General features: G+C 43.8%; 2 protein-coding genes across 4 annotated transcripts; one reads left to right on the forward strand and one right to left on the reverse strand.

Annotated features, from left to right (window-relative positions):
• Positions 1-353: 353 nt before the first annotated feature.
• znf710a (zinc finger protein 710a) lies at positions 354-8,285 on the forward strand (the record flags this gene model as incomplete). Of its 3 annotated transcripts, none has more annotated exons than XM_080737342.1 (5): positions 354-398; positions 2,926-4,458; positions 5,607-5,798; positions 5,895-6,069; positions 6,531-8,285. In XM_080737342.1, the coding sequence occupies 5 exons, from the start codon at positions 354-356 to the stop codon at positions 6,695-6,697; spliced, it is 2,112 nt and encodes a 703-aa protein (XP_080593468.1). In that variant the 3' UTR covers positions 6,698-8,285. The 3 variants fall into 3 exon arrangements, with proteins under 3 accessions (XP_080593468.1, XP_080593469.1, XP_080593470.1); XM_080737343.1 differs by having other exon boundaries at positions 6,534-8,285; XM_080737344.1 differs by having other exon boundaries at positions 2,926-4,428.
• Positions 8,286-8,417: 132 nt separating this feature from the next.
• On the reverse strand, positions 8,418-21,112 carry idh2 (isocitrate dehydrogenase (NADP(+)) 2). Its single transcript, XM_080736445.1, has 11 exons — positions 20,959-21,112; positions 15,948-16,039; positions 15,128-15,293; positions 14,617-14,777; positions 14,279-14,422; positions 12,735-12,871; positions 11,727-11,878; positions 9,882-9,994; positions 9,531-9,628; positions 9,321-9,413; positions 8,418-8,828 (listed from the first exon to the last, which is right to left on the reverse strand). Exons 1-11 carry the CDS (start codon positions 21,071-21,073, stop codon positions 8,744-8,746), a joined length of 1,356 nt encoding a protein of 451 aa, XP_080592571.1. The 5' UTR covers positions 21,074-21,112; the 3' UTR covers positions 8,418-8,743.
• Between the last annotated feature and the right edge of the window lie 1,309 nt (positions 21,113-22,421).

Here is a 22,421-nt window from a genome sequence, read left to right on the forward strand (position 1 = left end):
CTGTCTGTGTGTTTGTAAGAGAGAGAGAGAGAGAGAGAGAGAGAAAAGAGGAGAGAGACAGAGAGAAAGAGAAGTGAGATGGGAGGGAGAGGGTGGGAGGAAGAGAAAGAAATGGGGTGATACTGTGTGTGCGTGCGTGCGTGCGTGTGTGTGTGTGTGTGTGTGTGTGTGTGTGTGTGTGTGTGTGTGTGTGTGGAGGGAGGGGGGGGATAGGAGAGGAGGAGAAGGGGGGCAGGCACAGTCAGTTCTGATAACAGCAACAGTAGGAGGAGGATGAGCCGTGGGACCGCCCCACTCTCCCACAGATATAAATAGGAGGTGGATTTTTTTACTCCACTCATTTCTCCTGAAGGATGAGATCCCTGAAACACCTCAAACATCACTCCAGGAACAATGTGGTGAGTTTGTATCCTTAAGGATGGGGATGGTGGGGGGTTTGTCACTGTTGTCAGTCAGTAGAGGTGTACTGGTGTGGTGAGTCGGGGTCATTGTGATTGTGATGTTTATTTACACACTCAATCTGTGTGAGGGGAAGGTTATACTTTCCCCACCTCTTCCTTCACATTAATGTGAGGACTGCAGTGGGAACATCTTTCTATTTGTTTATTTATTTATTTACAGATGAAGAGTAGACTCAACTATTCTCCTTATTCTCCCCCTCCCCTCTGCGTCTTCTGTCATGTTCGTCTTGTGTTATCATTTATTCTAATGTGTTTTTTTTGTGGGGGCTTGCTTTTTATGTCCTTATAGGTGTTCAGCTCGCAACTTTAAACGTGAAAGTATGGACCCTCATGGACCAGAGCAATGACACTCACTCTCTCTCTCTCACTCTCTCTCTCTCTCTCTCTCTCTCTCTCTCTCTCTCTCTCTTTCTCTCTCTCTCTCTCTTCCCTTGTCATTTGTCTTTTTCTCTTTCATTCCGTCAGCCTTTCATTTTGCTGTGCTTTTTTCTTCTTCACTCTCTCTCTCTCTCTCTCGCTCCCCTCCCCTTCCTCCTTTCCCCCCTCTCTCTCTCTCTCTCTCTCTCTCTCTCACACTCACTCACTCACTCACTCACTCACTCACTCACTCACTCACTCACTCACTCTGTCTTTCTCTGTCTCTCTGCCCCCCCACCCACCCCGCACCCCCCCTCTCCTTTTCCTTTCTCTCTTTCCCTTCTCTCACATGCTCACTCAATCTCTCCCTTCCCCTCCTCTCCTCTCCCCTCCCCTCCCCTCTTTCTTTATCTTTCAGCCCCTCCATCTCATTTCTCTCTCCCTCGCCCTCTCTCCACTCCCTCCCCCGCCCACAGCTCTTTCTCTTTCTCTCTATACCTCCCTCCCTCCCTCTCTCTCTCTCTCTGTCTTGCTCACTTGTGCACATGCACACACACACACACACACACACACACACACACGCAAGCACACACACACACACACACACGCGCACGCACGCAAGCACATGCAAACAGACAGACAGACACACACACACACACACACACACACACACACACACACACACACACACACACACACTCTTTCAAATACACACCCACTCTCTCTCTCTCTCTCTCTGCATTTCTTTCTCACAAACACACAGTCTGTCTCTGTCTGACTACTTTAAAAGCAGTAATTATAAATGACGTGGTTATCAGGGCATCCAGGTCTACCCCCCCCCCCCCCCCCCCCCCTCCACACACACGCGCACGCACGCACGCACACACACGCACGCACGCACACGCACACACACACACACACACACACACGCACGCACGCACGCACACCTTTTTTCCCCTTCCTTTATCTCTCCCCTTTCCCTTTCTCTCTATCGTCTCTTTCTCCTCTCTAAATCTATCCTCCTTCTCCTCTCTCAATATTGTATCAGGAGAGAGCAGATCTTGCTAGTAGTAATGTATGGCACACAGACTACAGACTGTGGTGACTTGAAGAGAATAGGGATCACAGCACCTCCATATATTCTCTCCACCAGTCACATTTGAGCTATGGAACAACCTGGGAGCACTGGCCTCTCATTTACCTTTGAGCAGTTTACTTGTTATACCATCACAATATTGCTTTTCTTTTTACCAGCCTCTATACTAGTTTTGCTGCTTTTTTCAGACCGCTTGGATAAACGTGCGTGCAAGTCTGTAACGCTTTCCTCAGATTCGTGCAATTATGTTAGCCAGCCCCATGCATAGGTCTAGAATGCAGAATGAAGCTCGATGCTCAATCGGATGTCTGTTATGGATATGAGACTGGCTGCCAGCATATATCATCTTGTTAAGGAAGCCCAGTGTGGCAGGCATTATGAAGCAGGCTATGGCAAGAGGCTGTGTGTGTCTGTGTGTATCAGACTGACAAGCCTGGCTCCTCAGGAATGGGACAGATATACTGTAGCCTCTCAGTGATGAGCCGGGCCCATGGTCGAACCCGGGCCGCCGCTGCCCTAGACCCCCACAGGAAGTGCCGAGGACAGTCCACGGAAGTCCACTTCCTGGTTGGACCTGCATCCCTTGTTGTGTTCTTTATTATTCTAAAGCCTGTCAAGGAAGGAAATGGGGAGCTAACACAGATCTGCCTTTATCTCCTCGATCTAATGTTCTCCTCTGGATTCAGAGCAAAGAAACAAGGCGTTGTCAGAATGCGGCTTTCACAGGCTAAAGCCCCGAAAAACATTGTCCGTACATTCTAGAGAAGTAGGAAGGAGGGTTGCATAACTTTTAGTGTCGAGCCCGCTGAGACTTCATGATCATTATGTGATTATTCCAAACACATGCATGAGAAAGAAATATGATCACCAGGATACTGATGTTGGGTCCTTCTAAAATATTTTTGAAAGCAATGTTTTGGAACAGCTGTGAACGTCTAAACATGAATATGGTGTAGTTTTTGAGAAGGGTCATTTTTATACTAACCTGGCAATTGTTTTGTTACCCATCAGGAGGAGGAGAGCAGCCGCCTGGTGCGGAGCTATCCCAAGATGATCGAGGACCACCCAAAGATGACCGAGGGCCACGTGGATGTGGGCACGCAGACGGAGCCTGTTGTGGTTCTCTCTCTGGCCCAGGCAGCCGTTCTGGGCCTCATTTCCCAGAATGAGATCTTTGGGGCCACCATCGCTCCCAACGGCTTTTACATGGGAGAGCCCCGGGAGTGTCCTCCCGCGCCGGCTGAGGCCATGGAGTACGAGTATGCCGACCAGCTGATAGGGGCCAACGGGGATTACCTGGCGGAGCCGGAGGCCCAGCCCCACAGCAGCGAGAGGAGACGGCCTGGGCCCCGTGGGAGGACCAAGAGGCCAAGGACTGATGGGGACCTGGGGGCTCGCCAGCCCAGAGCGCCCAGTCCACAGGCTCAAGTCAAAGGCGAACGGCTTGACTCGGACACCCCTCCTTCCTGCGTCTACATGCACAACGGTAGTAGCCCCAGCAAGGGAGAGGATCCAGTCACGCGGCGAGGCTCCATGAAAGAGGAGGCGTGCGGGAACTGTGCCACATGTGTTAGGGAGACATCAAATCCACAGGCAGACGCACGGCCTGAACAGGACTTGGACGAAGCCACAGGTCGGGAACAAGGCCAGAAGGACAAAGAGCCGGTCGTAGAGGAAGAAGAGGAAGAAGAGGCATTAAATCTAAAGACCGGAGGAGACGCTACGGAGAACCCTCTGATGAGCCGGTACTTTGAGTCCAGTGAGGTGGCTTACGAGGCCGCTGACATGGCACTGCCGGGGGAGTATGAGGAGAACGGCCAGGCCATGCTGTGGTCAGACCCTGAGGGTCTCGCCCGGCGCATGCAGATCGACAGGCTGGACATCAATGTACAAATCGATGAGTCGTACTGTGTAGACGTGGGAGAGGGCCTGAAGCGCTGGAAGTGCCGCATGTGTGAGAAGTCATACACCTCCAAGTACAACCTTGTCACGCACATCCTGGGCCACAATGGCATTAAGCCCCACGAGTGCCTGCACTGTGGCAAACTCTTCAAGCAGCCCAGCCATCTTCAGACCCACCTACTCACGCACCAGGGCACCCGGCCGCACAAGTGCAACGTTTGCGAGAAGGCGTTCACTCAGACCAGCCATCTGAAGAGGCACATGCTGCAGCATTCAGACGTCAAGCCGTACAGCTGCCGCTTCTGCGGCCGCGGCTTTGCCTACCCCAGCGAGCTGAGGACCCACGAGAACAAGCACGAGAACGGCCAGTGCCACGTCTGCTCCCAGTGTGGCATGGAGTTCCCCACCTACGCCCACCTGAAGCGCCACCTGACGAGCCACCAGGGGCCCACTACCTACCAGTGCCCAGAGTGTCACAAGTCCTTTGCGTACCGCAGTCAGCTGCAGAACCACCTGATGAAGCACCAGAATGTGAGGCCCTATGTCTGCCCCGAGTGTGGCATGGAGTTTGTCCAGATACACCACCTCCGACAGCACGCCCTCACTCACAAGGTACTGGCAGCGCACGCCCTTGCACTGAAGGTACTGAACCTCCAACGATACGCCTGATTTATGTTCCACTCTATGTCTTAAAGAGTAAAACCTGTCAAGTAGTAGTGCTAAAAGTTCACAAAGTATTTATTTAAAATGAGAGAGAAAGAAAAAAATAATCATTCATGAGATAAAAAGCATATTCTACAGAGTGTAACCTTATAGACCTTATAGAGAATTGAGGGTTATATCGCACAAGCCTAACAGCCTTTTTCCAAAACCAGTTGCTGTGTAAACACAGCCTTCAAAGACCTTGGTTCTTTGTCTGGTGCCTCAACCCCCACACTTGCATGTGTTTTGTGTTGCGACTCGTACGTAGTCCAACTTCCCTTTATGTACGATGAATCATTCAATGTCTTCTTCTCCATTTCAAGACCACAGTACATTCTGGCACATTCTGTGTTTTATGATATCGAAAAATGTTCTTAATATCTGAAGGATACTGCCGCTACTTTGTGTGCGTTATAATTATACCTAAAGCTACAATCCAGGACTTACTTTAATGAATAACATTTTATGTTAACCAATCTGTATGGTAGATTTTGTTAATACAATATAACTAGCACATCTGCAGTGATTGGAGGAGGTCTCCCAACTCTTCCTTTGAGAAATGTCTACCTGGTGTCAGTTATAGGACACCTACTGTATGCACAATTGTCAATAAAGTTACTCAAAGCAGATATGGAGCACCGGATTGGACACTAGATCGGCCGCCACCTTTATTATTGTAGTTGGGACATTGTTATAATTACAATGGACAAAAAAACAAACCCCAATGGACAAAAAAAACCCAAAGGATTGTAGCTTTAAAAGAATGTATGTCCAAACTTATATGACTTATTTACTTCAGCAATTGTTAAAGATGCTTCTCCCCTGCATCTCAACACACAACAGCTAATGTGACCTATACGAGTTTGACATGAAGCCAGTATGCAAATCCTCACTCACCTCATTGTTTCCTCTGTCGAGTGTGAGGGCAGTTCTTCCCGTCTGTTAGGAGTTTTCATATCTGTGGTACTTCTGTGTGTTATTCCCTATTATGACTCGTCGTTTATTCTGTTTTAACCAAATGCAAATGAAACAGAGTTAAACAAATATATACTTTAAAAAGTAATTCCCAAATACTTTTGTCTCCTTAGGGTATGAAAGAATTCAAATGTGACGTGTGCTCAAGGGAGTTCACTCTGTCTGCCAACCTGAAGAGGCACATGTTGATCCATGCCAGCGTGAGGCCCTTCCAGTGCCACGTCTGCTTCAAGACATTTGTCCAGAAGCAGACCCTTAAAACTCACATGATTGTCCACCTGCCGGTCAAGCCTTTCAAATGCAAGGTAAGGACCAGACCGCGTGTATCTCAGGCCACGTGAGACTCTTCTTGTAATTGAGCATGTGGACTGACCTGTCCTTTTTCCCTCGTTGCCTCTCAGGTGTGTGGGAAGTCTTTCAACAGAATGTACAACCTCCTGGGCCACATGCATCTCCATGCGGGCAGCAAGCCATTCAAGTGTCCTTACTGCAGCAGCAAGTTCAACTTGAAAGGCAACCTCAGTCGGCACATGAAGGTCAAACACGGCATCCTGGACACCTCTCTGGACGGTCACGGTGAGGAGCGCTGAATGAAAAGACCGTAGCTACCTTTGAAACGATTAACTTCCATGATGACATTTGCGTGGGTACGCATGTCTAATTTCTTTTAGTTGGACTCCTCTGCATACTTCATATTGCATTATTGTCACTCAGTCGGCCTCCTAATGCACTTTGACTCAGCATGTACTGTAATCTACTGGCCTGAGTGTTTTGGTGCTTCCCTGTCACTCCCTCACTGTGTGTTTAGTAAATATAGCAGAGCCTGGATTAGACATGCCTGTCTCTATCAGTGGAGAGTGATATGGAGGAGGTGCAATCAACAGACTCTACTCAATGAGGCCATGTATCTGAAGCAAGGCCTTGCTGTGCGTGCGTGCGTGCGTGTGTGTGTGTGTGTGTGTGTGTGTGTGTGTTTGTGTGTGTGTCTGAAGATATGGTGGGCTAATATTTGTGCATCTACACACCTTCTCCCCCAGAAGCTACCCAAGATGCTGAGAGCCAGGACGACTATGACGACGACAGCTTCGAATTCAGCGAGCGAGAGAATCGAGCGAGCAACAACACACCAGACATCGCTAAACTGTCTGAAATGGAGTATTACAGCAGCTATGGGAAGGGCGCCGGGCGCTACAACACTGCATGAATTATTAAAATGACCCCTACATTGAGTATAAGTATATGAACTTATAACAATATAGGGTATTGTGTTATTTTTGCTGTTTAAGGCATAGTGCTGGAATTGTTCTTCAAGGGCATGAAGTCATCCAGCAAATTCTGCACATTCATATGCACTGGAATCTCCTCATTTGCCATAGTCTGGAATTGTAGAGTTCCTTCCTAATTGCCCATATTTTTCACCACAGAAACTGCTACATCTACTGAAACAACATAGGGGAAGTGTAGATTCACAAATTGGGGAAATTCTTTTTAGGAGGGGAAAAACCATCTGTTGTCATTTGATTAATAATAGAAACATGCACAGAGCCTAAAATGAAAAAGCATATTTTATAGCTAATAGAAAAATAGACAAATAAAAGCATATGGTGACAGCATAATGCACTTCACTCATTCAGACAATCCCGCTCTTTCAAGCGAGTCTGTTGGGTTACATTGCTGTCACATTTCAACAGGGTGGGAGAAGTGAACAAGTCTTCATATTCATTTCACTGCCAAAGCTTATCCAGTTGCTGAGGTTAATGTACTTACAATTCTATCACTTTACGTTTGTACTGTGACAAGTTGAAAATGGCAGGTTAAGGTCTAAAAGACTACCTAAATTCCATAGGATTTGCAATTCAAGTTTTGTTGTATTTTATTGTACAGAATGTATCAGTCCTGGATGTTGGCTGGTACTGTAATCAGTGCATTGCACTGATGGCCACACTATGTGACCAGTCTGTTTTTCTTTAAGTTCCTGCATTAGCAAGCATCACTCTGTATTGATCTCTAGTCTATGAATGTAATTGTTGCTGTGGAATGTTTAAGATGCTAATGAAAAAAATATCAAAATACCTTTTTATTTGTAAACCCCTTTTTGCCAAAGAATTGGAATTACCTTTTTACCAAATCCTGCAGCTAAGGGCAGCAGCAGCAGTGACTTTGCCTTAGCATTGTACCGAGTTGGGACATTGGACTTCAGAATTACATTTAGGTTGGCCCTCCCACCCATTTGTAGATATCTTCAAAAGATTGCCACAGAGAACAAACTGAGGCACTGCTTCCCTTTCAAGAATCCAGTCTATATGTCCCATTCTAGGCCTTCACGGGACAGACTGCAACATCTTTCAAAACACAATGCAAACCTTGCATTCTTACTGCAGTCCTGGTTTCTGTGGATGAATTTCAACAAGGACTGTCCCAAAAACTTTGGACAGAAATATTAAGTGCCCCTGTGTGTCTGCGAGAGCATGCCATCCATCAAGCTGTACACTGGTCCAAAGTGATGAACGACAACCTCCCAACATGTGACAGGGCCGTGGACCTCACGGAAAATGATTTGGGAAATGCTCAATATATTCAGTTTCCCAGTGCTTAGCTTTTCAAACATATAGCTCTGCAAACAAAGTATTGATTTGCAAATGTTGATATAGCGCATTTAATATGAAATGCAAATTTTTGTGAATTCTTCCGCTTCTGTGTCCATCCCATCAGTTTTAGTGATGACAAGGGGAACTACACCATGTTCAGCTTCAATGGCTTTCTGTATTGTTAGATATGTGTGGATATAATGTTGATAGAAAAATGTATGTATAATGTTGTGTACCAGACAATACTGTAAAATAATACATTTATTTACCTTTAAAAAAAGGCTCACGTTTCATTGTTTTGACTTTGAGGAGCAGAAGAGAGGTTCAAACAAGGGAGATTTATTGGCAATTATGCTTGACATGGGCTTCAGTCTTATCCAAGGCATAATTCAGTTATTTGAATACAGTACTTCACATATAAAAATAACCATAGCAATATGGAGCAAAAAGGAGTGAAGATTGCCAGGTGGAACAACAGCGCTCAACTATAGAACAATTTAAGGAGTAAGCTACGTGATTCTGTTTCTACACAGTAGTAGTAGGTTTTTCTTATCCTTCAGTTGAAATGCATGTGGTTTTCTTGACCTTTAAGTTAAAAATGAGGTACAAAAACAGGACAGCAGTATTGTCATTTCCAGGCTAGCTGGACTCTTTCAAGTCCTTCACTTGCCGAGGGCTTTGTCCAGATTGTTCTTGATGGCGTCCAGGAAGTCTGTGGTGTTGACGTAATGCTCGTTCAGTTTGCAGCTGAGAAGACAAGACAGGACAAGGGATAATCAGACTTCAGAAAACTCAAGTTCCCGTTTTCAAAAAGCATTCAACTATTCAATGATTCATTGTCCTGCAGGCTATGTGTGAATATAAAGAGTTGTTAGAGCAGGGGTTCTCAAACCTTTTTAGGCTGTGACCCCCAAAATAAACATATTTGAACTGGAGACCCGCACCCTGACAAGCACTTGGAATTGTAGGTATTACATTTAATGGGACTCTGTTCCACAGATAAATATTATCTGTTATCAACCATTTAGATCAGCTATTTTCACTATGTTCGCCTCTTGCTTACTTATTATTTGACAGTTTGACCAGGTTGGACTTGAAAGTTTATAAATGTGATCATTGAGTGAGAAGAAAAAAAATCTGGGGACCCCACAAAATAATTTGGGGACCCCACACCAAGTTTGAGAACCACTGTTAGAGTATACAATATTTTTTAGTTGAAGTAAATGTTAGAGCCCTTACTTGGGCAGGCCGTGGATGCAGCCTGCGAGGTCCTTGGTCATAACGCCACTCTCCACGGTCTCAACACAGACCCTCTCCAAAGTCTGAGAGAACCTGCAAGGGGAGGAAAAAAATAATTAAAAATGAGCACACATCACTCTATATCAGCATGTCTGAGAAAACAATGGCAGATCATTTAAATGGTTTAGAAATGGTTTAGAAATCTCTTACTTGATAAGGTCAGGGTTGCCATCAAGTTTCCCCCTATGCTCAAGGCCCCTGGTCCAGGCAAAGATGCTGGCAATTGGGTTGGTGCTGGTCGGCCGTCCCTGAAGATGGACAGGATGATTCAATCAAGCAATTCATTCAAGAAGCCATCACAAAGACAACCATGGATACAAGACATAAAGAGAAGGCCTTTTGAATCCTTCCTTGTTGCCAGCTAAGAGCTATAACAATTTCCACCACCAGATGTCACTGCAAGAACACAGATAACTGGTGTAACTGGGCAAATGTGTTTTATTTCCTCACTGCACATTGCTAGATTGATATTAACATTGAATAGCAAAATAGAATGAATACCTTCTGGTGCTCGCGGTAGTGCCTGGTCACAGTGCCATGGGCAGCTTCAGCCTCGATTGTCTTGCCATCAGGACACACAAGAACTGATGTCATCAGTCCCAAGGAGCCGAAACCTAAAAGAACCCCACAAAAAAAAAGATGTAAATCTACAACATTTTGTGACTGCAAGTCTTTGAATATTTTTGACCCGATTCTATAAAGGTCTTCTAAATCCTTCTAAGGTTTTTGAAAAAGGCATGTTTCTATGTCAGTGGTTCTCAAACCTTTTCATATCAAGGACCCCTAGAATTATATGTATTTAGGCGGTGACCCCCGCCCCATCTCGAAATATTATGTATCACTGTATCAGGGACCCCCCCGAAGAAAATATTTCAGTTACAAACGTTCGCTTTAAAAAATATATTTTCAAAGATTTGCATCGCACTCGATCATCCCTGCACGCTGTCCTCACACTCCTCAGTGTTTGCGACGCAACACAATATATTTACATAAATACCAGGTCGGCTGCCACTCATATTTCTTTTAGATAGCCTTTTGAACCACCCTTGCCATTAGTCCATGGGCCATACGAGATGTCGGTGTCCGAAAGGTGGCAAAGGTTACCATGCATTTTTGAAAAGCTCTATATCTGTAGATTATATTTAGTTATGATAACCCTTTCTGAGACACCGCTAAATTGGTGTTATCAGCCACAAGAGTTGGTGTCCCATTAACTTTACTATACAGGAAAAAAAAAGGAAAAATGAATCTGTTTAAGTAGCATATGAGGGGTCAAACTAGGGGTTTTCCATGATTCTGAATCCATTGCAAGCATCTGTTTTGCACGAGAAACATTCCTTGGGCTAAAAACGGCCCACAAGACTATGGTTTAGTTTTAGACCAAGGAATGTTTTTTGGGCAAAACAGATGCTTGCAATGGACAGATATAGAGTTTTTCAAAAATGCATGGTAACCTTTGCCACCTTTCGGATACCGACATCTTGTATGGCCCATGGACTATATGATGAGAACATGGGCTAACGCAATTCATGGAGCAGTGAAGAACATCCGTGTTACTTTATTTATATGCATGCTGTGGTGTTACTTTATTTATATGCATGCTGTGGTTGTGTATTCTATGTGTTCTGCCAGCAGCAGGCTGCTGTTCACTGTGTGGGCAAGTGTGAGGTGAGTGACATTGTTTGGACAGAAACAGTGCCCTCTGATTTTCACAATAAAATGTCACCCGCCCGTCTCTGTACCCACAGAAAAAAAAAATATATATATATTTTTAGCCCGCCAGCTGCAGATACCCGGCGGAGACCCGCGGCTGGGTAACCTGCCCGTTGCAGGACTCGGCACTCTGTGCCGCGCTGTGAGCTTGTATACCTGCTACTTTTCAATAGCTAGCATAAAATAATTCCAGGTTTTAACAATTTGGCTGCCCGGTAGCCAAACTTGTTCACAGACGAGATAAGGTTTCCATGGTAACCCGCATCTCAGACGCTTTCTACGGGTGCTGGTAAAGGAAAAAACTGCATACGTCATGACGCAACGGAGAGCGGCCATTATCCATTGACTCCTATTCTATGCTGAAACATAAAAACGGCTTCATCTCTGAATAAGGTGCAAATAACGCCGAGTTTCACGGCGACACTATGCCGTGATGGTCGGCCCCGGTTAGGATTTTAGTTTCGCGACCGTTTGTAAACAAACAGATCTCCTTCCTGGATCGTCAGTGTACACACACGTGCACACGCACAGAGCTTCCGGGGCTCTTCAAAATAAAGCGTAAGTGAATGGTGGCAGCCGTTGTGTTAATGGGTTAAGAGGATGTATTGTAATGTCAGTTTGAGAGCATCTCACCCTGAGCCAGGATGTCAGACTGGACATCTCCATCGTAGTTCTTGCAGGCCCACACAAAGGCTCCAGTGGACTTCAGTACTTGGGCCACCATGTCGTCGATGAGTCTGTGTTCATACCAGATCTTCAGCTTCTCAAACTCTGGCTTGTAGTTCCTGTCAGACACATAGCATATCCACTTGAAATGTGTCACATCGACCAGAAACATGATAGTAAACATATCAACCAAGTCTCGCAGTGACACCTTGATATAAGATAATATGTCTATTTATGCAGATTACAGGCAAAAAACAAACATAAATCCACATGAATGGAAGGGGAAAATGACAGATTGATCCATAGGGGATGCTATAATAAGCATTGAAAGTGTTAGGCCCTTTGATTGGCTGAATACTTTTCTTCTGTAAGTTTCGGGAACAGTAAGGTAGTACAGCAACAAAAGCTAGGCTAAAAGGATAACACCAGTAAGACTCCCTAATCGGGAGATAAGCGTAGGACGCTTATCTCCACAAATAGGGCAAAAATGTGTTTTTCCAAAATCTTCCTGATCCATGTTGATGACATGAGTGTAGACATGCTGTGTAGTGATTTTCGTGATTTTAGGGCAAAATCTGTAGGAGCAGTGTCCAAAAATGTGTTTTTAAAAATCGGCCTGAAGGTGGCGCTATATGGGACAGATTCATGGTGATGGGATGAGTGTAGACATACTGTATAGCGATTTGCGTGATTTTAGGGCAAAAACTGTAGGAGCAGTGTCCAAAAATGTGTTTTAAAAATCGGCCTCATGGTGGCGCTAGAAGAGGGCCATGTGAGAAATGACTTGTTTCCATTGTGATCCTTTGCATCTGAATATATAGAGTAATTTAATTCCTTGTCATTCAGGGCAACCCGGTCTATTGCAGCTATATTTTTACACAAGATGTTTCATTGAGACTGAAGCATTTCTTTTACAAAGGCCGGGTCTGGACAAAGATGGCAAGAAACAGTCGGTTTGGGGGGAAAAAAACTCACTTTTGATAGATATCCTCGAAGATGTCCTTGAATCTACCATCATAGGCTTTGAGAATTGTGTTCTTGGTGCTCAAGTACAGAGGCCACTTCTTGCCAATGGCATACTGGAAGCATGCGTGAGCAAAGCCAGTGATAGACTGTAGGAGAGAAAAAAAAACAGGGTAAAAGGTTAAAGAGTGGGGAAGGCCACACGGGTAATACAGGGGTTAACAACCTTTTGTCTCTGGGCCAGGCTAGACCTCATATATACACTGTACCATTAGCTGACACATCCATTTCCCATAGACAGGTTGAAAGTCCCAGTGAACAGTATGACCTCTACACAGTTGTAAAATCAAACAAACCGTTGCCTTGATATCCGCAAACAAAACAGTGGTCAGGCGGGATCAAGTGAGGTGAGTGCAACGAAAGAATTAAAACCCTCGGTTTCATGGAACGCTACAGACAACATGACACCACATGCAGGTTATACTCCTGTGCATGCAGATCAAGTTACTCAGAAGCAGGTTTGACATTACACTTAATGTAATTGGATTATTAATAATAGATAGAAATAGAAGTGTGAAAAATACTTTTAGACCTTGTCAGTTTGCTAAATGCCAAAACAATGACAGCATCGTAACAGTGTATTATGACAAAGTATGAAATTGGGCTTAATTGGTTAACTCTTTAACTGTCAAAAACGCCTTTTACACCTTTTTTAACACTTATGTTGCAATGATTTTTTCTCTTCAATGTCTCGCGTTGCCATGGTTACCATAGACTTCCATGTAATTGTGCAATCGTGTAAAAAGTGCACGCCCATGCCTAGATGATGCACCACGTGTGTAGATACTGTTCACAGCTTTCAAACAAAAAAATCCGCTTGGAAATCCGTTCAGGCATTCATGATTTATGGGCCATTATGTTTTCTTCAGATGTAAACAAACATGGCTGCCATGTTTGAAAGAATGGGTTGGTATGGGGTTAAATATGCAATTTCACGATCGCGATCATGCCTAATACATTTCTGGAGGTCTAAAAAAAAAAATTGTTTTTTTTTTTTTTTTTTTCAAAAACGGCCCAAACTCGGGAAACTCTGGGTTGGCACAGCGTTGGTATCAATACAAACTCGGGAAACTCGGGGTTGGCACCACATGTGTTAACAATGTCATCAGTTGCCAAAAACACCTGTAGTTTTTATTTGTAGTTATAAAACAATCGTTACTTAGTAACCTCAAGGTAATGCTTCCGAGGTAATGCTTCCGTTCTGGGCCAGTAAGCCGAAAACCGGAAACAAATTTGCCGGTGCGAGCAGTTTCCCTGTACTCTTTCTTATTGTTGGCTTACATTGTAAACACTGCTGGGGCTAACCGCAGCTCGGATTCGCATGCGTTTTTCTTTTTTTTTTTTTCGTGCACCATCGTGCATGATGGACACGCACGCGCCCACGTTAAGGTAAGAAAGAAAAAAAATCATCAATACAATAATCGCCAAGAAGATAATTGATAGTTGCAGCTCATTTTCTTCAGTAAAATCTAAAAAACAACAACGAAAACACTCACTTCATCTGTGTTGTACATGCCCATTCCACAGCCACCGGCGGGGAAGTCATAGACCTCCCATTCCTTGCCTGCGCTGCCATCAGTCGGGGAGAAGATGATCTTGAATTTGCCCGGCTGGTCAATGACAAAGTCTGTGGCTCTGTACTGTAGTGTAGAGGGAACAATGAATGACTTGTCTTTTGTAATTCGAGGAGAGAAATGGTGTTGATATGAATGTTCAACAAGCCTGGCTGTTTCACAACCAAGTATGTCACTTTGTAGTTTGTACTCAAGGGGGAAACAATGAATGTAAACCGAGGAGCCAACAGAATATCTCTTGCGTCTAGACGGGAGCTGACCTGATCGCCAAATGCGTGTCTGCCAATGGTGATGGGCTGTGTCCAACCAGGAACAAGCCTGGGAATGTTCTTGCAAATGATTGGTTCACGGAAGACAGTGCCGCCCAGAATGTTCCTGATGGTTCCGTTGGGACTTTTCCACATTTTCTTCAAGCTGAACTCTAAAAAGATAAAAAGTCACAAGGGACACAAAATGTCAGACTGGACTTGCCCAATACAATGTGGAAATGTTTTGGAATCTGGCAAATGAGTACCGTACATATAAAAAAATAATAACACTGACTACAGCTTAATGGAATTAAAAAGTTAATCATGTCTTTAACCACTTTAACCCCATGAATTTTGGGCATGTCATTATAGGTTATCTGAAAAATTATTAGTAAAAGCCCACAACATGTCACACTAAAATGTGTTGTCAGCTTGTAGATCGTCTATTTGTGAAATGGTACAATTTCAACATTTCCAAAAAAAGAAATAATAATTATATAGTGGTTAGAATGTTATTCAAGACCTATAACTCGGTCCTCATCGGGTGTGATGGTGGCACATTTGACAGCCACGTTGTACTTCAGGGTAGCCAGGGCCGAGTCGATGGTGACCTGGTCATCCGTCTGGTCACGGTAAGGCAGACCCAGATCATAGTACTTCAACTCAACATCGACGTTAGACAGGATGAGCTGAAAGAACACAGAATGAGAATATCAGAACCCATGCATGCTTTACTCTGAGAATAGGACTACACACAGGAACACTCCTGTCAAAGAAGCTATGTTTAGCCAGGTTTCCCAACACAGCTGAACACGCTGTACTCCAGGGACAACAGGAGTCAAATCATTATTTTAATGATGTGCCATATCTACTCCTGTAGGTACCGGTTCAAGTATGAAAAATAACCGTCTGTAAAACTCTTTTAAGTATCAATGCATAATTGTCTATTCATTGTGTGATAAACATGTTTACATCTTTTAAACAATACATTAATCCTAAACATCACATAACAGACTGATATCATCCCTGTGATCCATGTTTCCTCCCAAGCTAACACACCATCTGCTCTCTCCAAAGGCAATCAGCTAGCCCGAGTGAAACCTCACACAAAACCCCTCCCCCACATCATACATAATCTCACTGCCATCAGCCATACACACACAAACACAAATACACGCGCGCGCACACTCATTCACTCCCCATCTACGTTGTCAGTCGATGATATAAAAATAGACGAGTCAGACAGTGTGGGCCGGTCCTGCCCCAAGGCAGGCAGACACTGACAACACACACACACACAAGTTTGCATGTTCACGTTCCCCCTTCAGTTAACATTTCCGCACCTTTTCTTTGATGAACTCCCAGATGATCCTGGTCATTTCATCTCCATCCATCTCCACCACTGGCTGGGCCACCTTGATGCGTTTGTCGGCATCTGTCAATTCATACAGAAGACAATGTAAACAGACTTTTATTTTACTACCCTATGAGGAACAAAAAGGTTGCCCTGGGACCAAAATGGTAGCTTCATCACTATGATCATATTGTATCTACTGCATTTGGTTAGGAAAAGATACCTTTGGTCTGTTAACTACAGAGTTTTTGAGCGGTGGTTACACCGTCTCCTATACGTGGCCGTGTGTGTATGCGTGCGTGCGTGTGTGCGTGTGTGTCTGTCTGTATGTAGCCTGCAGGCCTGCAGTACCTTTTATGACCACACATGTTAAGGGAGGGGCGCTGTTGTTCAGGCCAGGCCAGACCAGGCACACACACGCACACACACACACACACACACACACACACACACACACCCACCCCACACACACAGGCACCCCCCCCCCCCACGACCACCGCTCAGTTCACACGGGTGTGATTTTTCTATGATTATGGACTTCCAAATTGGACAGTGCACCTCAAAAGAGAGTTCAACACCATATTATTACCATATTATTACCTCCCACTCCCATTATACAATGTGGACGCTTAATGTGTTAAAGTTAAGATTCAGGTGTACCAATTCAATGCCACAGGATTAGATTGGACTAAATTACTGATTTGTTTAGTACTTTCAAACCTAGATTTGTAGTACCAGTCAGATGTGTTTTCATTCAACTTTGGCGATGAGGCCTGCCAGCAAGGAGATGCAAAGAATCAAGTGACTTTCTGGCTTCCCAGCCAAGTCAGTGCAGTGGGTTCCAGCAACACGACACTTCACTGATTATTATTATCGAGTAGTGTCTGAACAAAATGGTGTAACACATTGGAAATGTACATGAGCGACACTATATTTGCTGAAAACAAAAGACAGTTTTAATTCATATGAAATAAGATAGTATGGACCCATGTGCGTGGATACTAAAGAAGACAACTCAACCTTTAACGGTGCCTTGGTAGCACCTGTCAAAATACACTCCGTTCAGTTCCCATGCTCTTTGCTAGACACATGTGGCCCCCGTCAGCTGGAGGTACTTGGTGGATCATTGAAAATAACCCCGAGGTCAAGACAGATTTATTCATGTAATGTTAGATTCCCCTGTAACCACAGTACACAGCCTCAGTGATAATGGCTTACACAGATTGCTTTGTAATAGAGTAGCGCTTCCGCCAGGACAGAAATCTAACCTAATCAAAAGGACAATTTCTTTCTTAAAAAGGTCTATCTTGTGGGACAATGACATTTTATAGTCTCTTCTCAAGCAAACATTATTGGAATTCTTCTCTGACTGCCAAGTTTCCAAGATTGTGTGTTGTTCTTAGAAGCAGTGTTTTCCTGTAAGTAGTACCAACACCACCAATTGAAAAAGAAGAGCACTTTAGTGTTAGATAGATTGAGCAAGTGTTGGTCGTGTTGGTCTAACCCCGGTTGGTTTATGTACAATATAAACCTAAAAGTTAAATCGCAACATGAGTGTCAATGTCAGCATTATACTTTTTATATAATCTGTACATTTTCACAATAACCACTCCATAGAAGTGTCATTTGATAACATCACACAATTTTAGTCAGTGTTTTAAAACAGGTTTTACTACACCGGATTTAAAACGGTGTCAAAAGCTGAATTGTTTCTAACAGGCGATTATGAGGTACTGTAGATGTAGATCTCTGAATGAGTGAATAGGCCTAACATTGATATGTCTGACACTGACAGTACACTCTACTGCAAGGCATCATGGGTAAGAGTCATTTCACAGCTGTCGTTGGCCATCATTTTATATAGTCTATACTACTCTATAGTCTTACCGTTTATATGTATATACAGTATATCCTGACCTTAAATGTGCACAACAAGACATGCACTCTCACAATTAATGTGATAGAGGGGGAGGGGAGTGCAGGAGAACTCAGTTACATAACATGTAATGTTGAGTTTATCAACAAACTGGATGCCGGAGGATTGCTTTAAACAAAGTCATGCAGGCTCCCCAATAGCAACTGGACATTTGTTGGAGATACGGTAGTATGCATTTAACCACTTTCACCCTGGCGTCATTATACACAAAGGATTCAACATTTGCATAAATAGCAGCTCTACAAGCTCATAAGTAACATGCTTGTAGATCGTCTATTTTCACTCGCGTCATACAAGACAATACAGAGCTTATAGTCAATAGAATGATACATGATTCCATTGATGATTCTGGTTTAATACATTTTTTCAACAAGGTAAAGGGCTCTATGCATAGGACTGGTTAGTTGTGCCACTTTTCTACACAGTTAAAAAGGTTTTAATTTCAACCTGCTTATTGTTAACCTTTTGAATGATACAGGTGATGCCCTGATTTGCCACAGTTTCTGATATCAGCAGCATGAATAAACTCACCATCTGAGATGTATCACAAGATGTATATACAATGATGCAACTCGAATGAAGCAAATTACCCCACATTCTCACGGTGTTGACTACTGTAGGTCATTTACCTACAGCTGTAACTTCAGATCATGTGGAATATTTAAATCACAAGGGGCAAATCAAAAAATCCTTTTAAGTTTATGCCTAATCTCTGAAAGGCCTTCATTTAATTGAAGAGTTAGTACAGAGTAATGGACAAATCCAAAACAAAATTGAGCGTTTCACTCTAAGGTCATTACAACCCTTGGCTGTCCTTTTCTGGTCAACAAACAAACTGAAACCACTTCACTTTTAAGCCAAGCAAGTTTTGCAGGGAACAAATTGGACAAATACTATTAAAATACTGTAGGCCACAGATGTTCACGGTCTCACCAAACTCAACAAATCTAGACAAATGGTATAGGAAGCCTCTGTGAAGCAGACCAGGTAACCAAGAGGTAGCATACTGAGAATTTAAAGGGAACAGAGGTTTGTGGGCATAATGAGTAAAGCGCCTGGAGACAAGGGCAACATGGGAATAAGGCACCAACAGCCATAGCCATTACTTTTGAAAATCTTTTTGATTTTATCCATATTGACTTGAGTGGCACCACTTGGATTATCTTTTCTTTTTTTGTTTTGTTCTTACAGTGTGCATTGATCACACTGACAATAAAGGGCATTCTATAATGCATACTCAAATAGAGACCAAATTTCCGCTTTGAGGATAATAAAGCTTTTCATTACCCCATGTCACATGCCTTATATAAAACATTACAGTTGAAACAGGTTTAACAGCCCTATTTCCCACAAAGACAGACATGATAAGATCCTTGACAGTTTAATGATGTAATATTATGATATTTAACTTGCTGGCTAGAATGACAGGACAGCGAGTCCCATTGTTCAGAGAATATGTGTCATGTAGTTTTAGCACCGACAAAGCCTTTAATCTATGCAGAGGCCATTTGTTTGGTCAATCTTTACAGTGAACCACACTGGACGATTATGTAACACCAGCGATAGCGATGTGACTACAATGCTCAAAAGACACGTTTATTCAGAGACAGCTGCCTGACAGTTGTCAACAGGACAGTGCCAAACACAGCGCCCTTCAATTGACCCAGTATTTGGTTGGGCTGTAAAGTCACGAAAGGGGGAGGGGATACACACACTAGGTGGAATGATAGTGTTTGCAACACAAAGTGAAGAAGAGCATTGGTTCTCTAATAGTGGGGTCTGGGGACCCCCAAGGGTCCTTTAGGGAGTCTCAGGGCCCAAGGGGTCCCCAGCTAAATGATAGTTAGGAACCAATAATGGACCCTTATGGTTCCATAATTCAGAGAGTACAGACAGACAGACACTCTCAGAGTTACATTAACATTGATTTTCAAATATAAACTGTGGTCCCAGAGATAGATATGCCATTAAATGGGGTCCAGTGCATGTACATCTGGGGGTCCTTGATGGTTGAGATTGAGAATCACCGCTATAACTGTAAAAAATCTTCTCGTGGGGGTCCCTGGGGCTAATAGTGTCAATTTGAGGGTCCTTGACATGAAAAGTTTGAGAACCACTGTCCTAGAGGTGCTCTCTATACAATACCAGAATAACATTAAATAAAATAACGGTATTTAGCACGGAAATGTGTTATAGGCTAGGCTAGTGATGTGCCCCAAATGGAAGATATAAAGTAGGACACACACTCAGACAGTACACTTGTGGCGGCCATTACTCTCCTACCAGTCCCTCTCTCGTACCCTGTAGCTGACCTTGTGGAAAAGTTCTCTCACTTCGGTGAAAGCATACCTCAACAAATCCGTTTTAATCGCGATAGATGCACCGACGAGAAACACTTTCTATTGGTAAAAAGGGCAACCTTACATAAGATACATATCATGCAAATAAATATATTGTATGCATTATGATTTATGATGAGTTGATAACTTAGGCCCGCTACTTATACAGCGGACACATGTGGGCGTGCACATGTCATTCAAATCCTGCCAATATTGCGTGGCATATGGTCTTTCTTTTGTAAGACCGACCATTGGAAATGACAATGACCATAAGTCAAAACTCAAATGCCAAACTCGCGACCCCTGCGTTAAACGATGTACTGCGGATGCGACGGTGAAGATTCTTCTCGTTCTACTTCAGAGAAAACCACAAAAACTTCGAAAAGGCGGACAAAGACAGCCGGCTTCATCCAGGCGCCTCTCCAAGCCAAAAGACCTGCCATATATCCATTATCAGATTCACTATCTAGCCATGGGGTGGCGGTCTGTGCGTCGTTGTTGATGACTACAGATCAACATATTACCGTAAGGAGGCTTTAAAAATGGTCCAGGAGCGCCTTTAACGTTGCATTTTTAGCACAGCGCCGGGTTTTCTCGGTCGGATGATGGATGCGTGGCTAACGTTAGCCGTTAACCTCCATCCTAGCTCCGCGTATTGGCTCGTTTAGCAGCTGTGCGCGAATTCACAGAAGATGATCAGCCATACAAGAGAGAGTTGAACTCACAGTTCCTTTGTTGGAGAGCCTGGCAAGTGGCGGCCGGGGCAAGCACCGCAGGGTTCTTGCTGACAGCTGCAGCAGACCTGGTGAGAGAGCTGAGGACCTTCAGGTATCCGGCCATGTCTTCTGCTTGCCCGTGTGTCACTCGCAGAGGATACTACTCGACAAAACTCTGAGCAAAGAGGGACCGAAAGTGTGCCCGGCTCCCGGCAATATAGTCAAGCACAGCCCACTGTGTGTACGCTACGTCACGTTGCGTGGGACGTTCGCGAACGAATCGAATCTTTGGAACGGCTCTTTGAAATGAACGATGGGATCCTGTTCGCAGTTGGGAGCCGTTCCTTTCTAATGAACATGTGATTGTAAACCCTGCAAAACTTCAATAAAGTTTATTTAAAAACGGAAAAGCACTCAAATTCTTTACTAAAGTAAAAGTATCAATGCTGCAATGTAGAAAATTAAATACTCTGCCACAAGTAGAAGTTCAGAATCAGGGTGCCCTCAAACCAAAGTAGAGCCTACCTATGAGAGTGGAATCCGCGTTCCGCCAATGCATTTCAATGAGAGTGAAGCGGTTTCATGCCAGCAGAGGATTTCTGCAGAAAACACTCCCTTCTCATTGAAATGCATTGGGGGAACGCGGATTCCACTCTCATAGGTATTTTGGTGTGAGGGCACCCTTAAAATGCACTTCAGTAAAAGTATTGGTATCAAAATGTACTTGAAGTAGGTCTACAAGTAGGTCTACTCATTACGCAGAATGTCCCATTTCACAAGTTTTCCAATGAATAAAATGTAGAAAAATCATTTGGAATTTAGATTGTATAGATAAATTGTAGATCGGCTATTTTCAAATGGCAGAAATGTATCCTATGGCCAAAATGTATAGGTTGAAGACGTGATTTGCAATCATAACAAAGTAACCAGTTACTAAAATGACAGTCTTTTGAACGGCTCTTTGAAAGGAACGGAACTCAGAGATCCGGCTCACTTCAAAGAACCATAAATCCCATCTCTACATTGAATGATAGAGGAGGGATCAAAAATTGCTGGCCCCAATCAGCACTGAGGACGAGAGGAGAGCAGACAGAGCTTTCAAGATCATTCTTCCGCCAGAAAACAGTAGATCTGCAAGATCGCAACGTGTCGCGTCGGCGACGAGTCGTGGTCTTGTAGGTTGGCTGATTTCCGCGCGCGCCACTGTCGTACGACGGAGCACAAATTAGGCTGTCTAGTAAAATAACTCGTCTAGACCAGGGTTTTTTATTTATTTGTTTATTTATAATGATGTCACAGAAATGCCATTGCAAATGATTATAACATTCCTTGACATTAAATTACACCATGCAATGTTTATATTGTCTAAATGTCATAATTGTAGCTATATGAGAAATAACCTACATTCCACATTGGTGTTATTGAATCATTGCTTGCGTTTATAACTTGTGCATTTTTGTATTGTATTAAAG

This window comes from Nannobrachium achirus (assembly GCF_963921795.1).
Source record: "Nannobrachium achirus genome assembly, chromosome: 11".
Taxonomy (NCBI): domain Eukaryota; kingdom Metazoa; phylum Chordata; class Actinopteri; order Myctophiformes; family Myctophidae; genus Nannobrachium; species Nannobrachium achirus.

Bases quoted from the DNA above. Each gene is read 5' to 3' on its own strand.
- idh2 (XM_080736445.1), bottom strand. From the start codon at position 21,073: ATGGCCGGATACCTGAAGGTCCTCAGCTCTCTCACCAGGTCTGCTGCA. The intron at 11,879-12,734 runs GTGAGTTTTTTT...TGTGTCTGACAG, and splicing joins TTCGAGGATATCTATCAAAA to GAACTACAAGCCAGAGTTTG. The intron at 9,414-9,530 runs GTAAGAGATTTC...CTCCCCTTGCAG, and splicing joins GGCAACCCTGACCTTATCAA to GTTCTCTCAGACTTTGGAGA.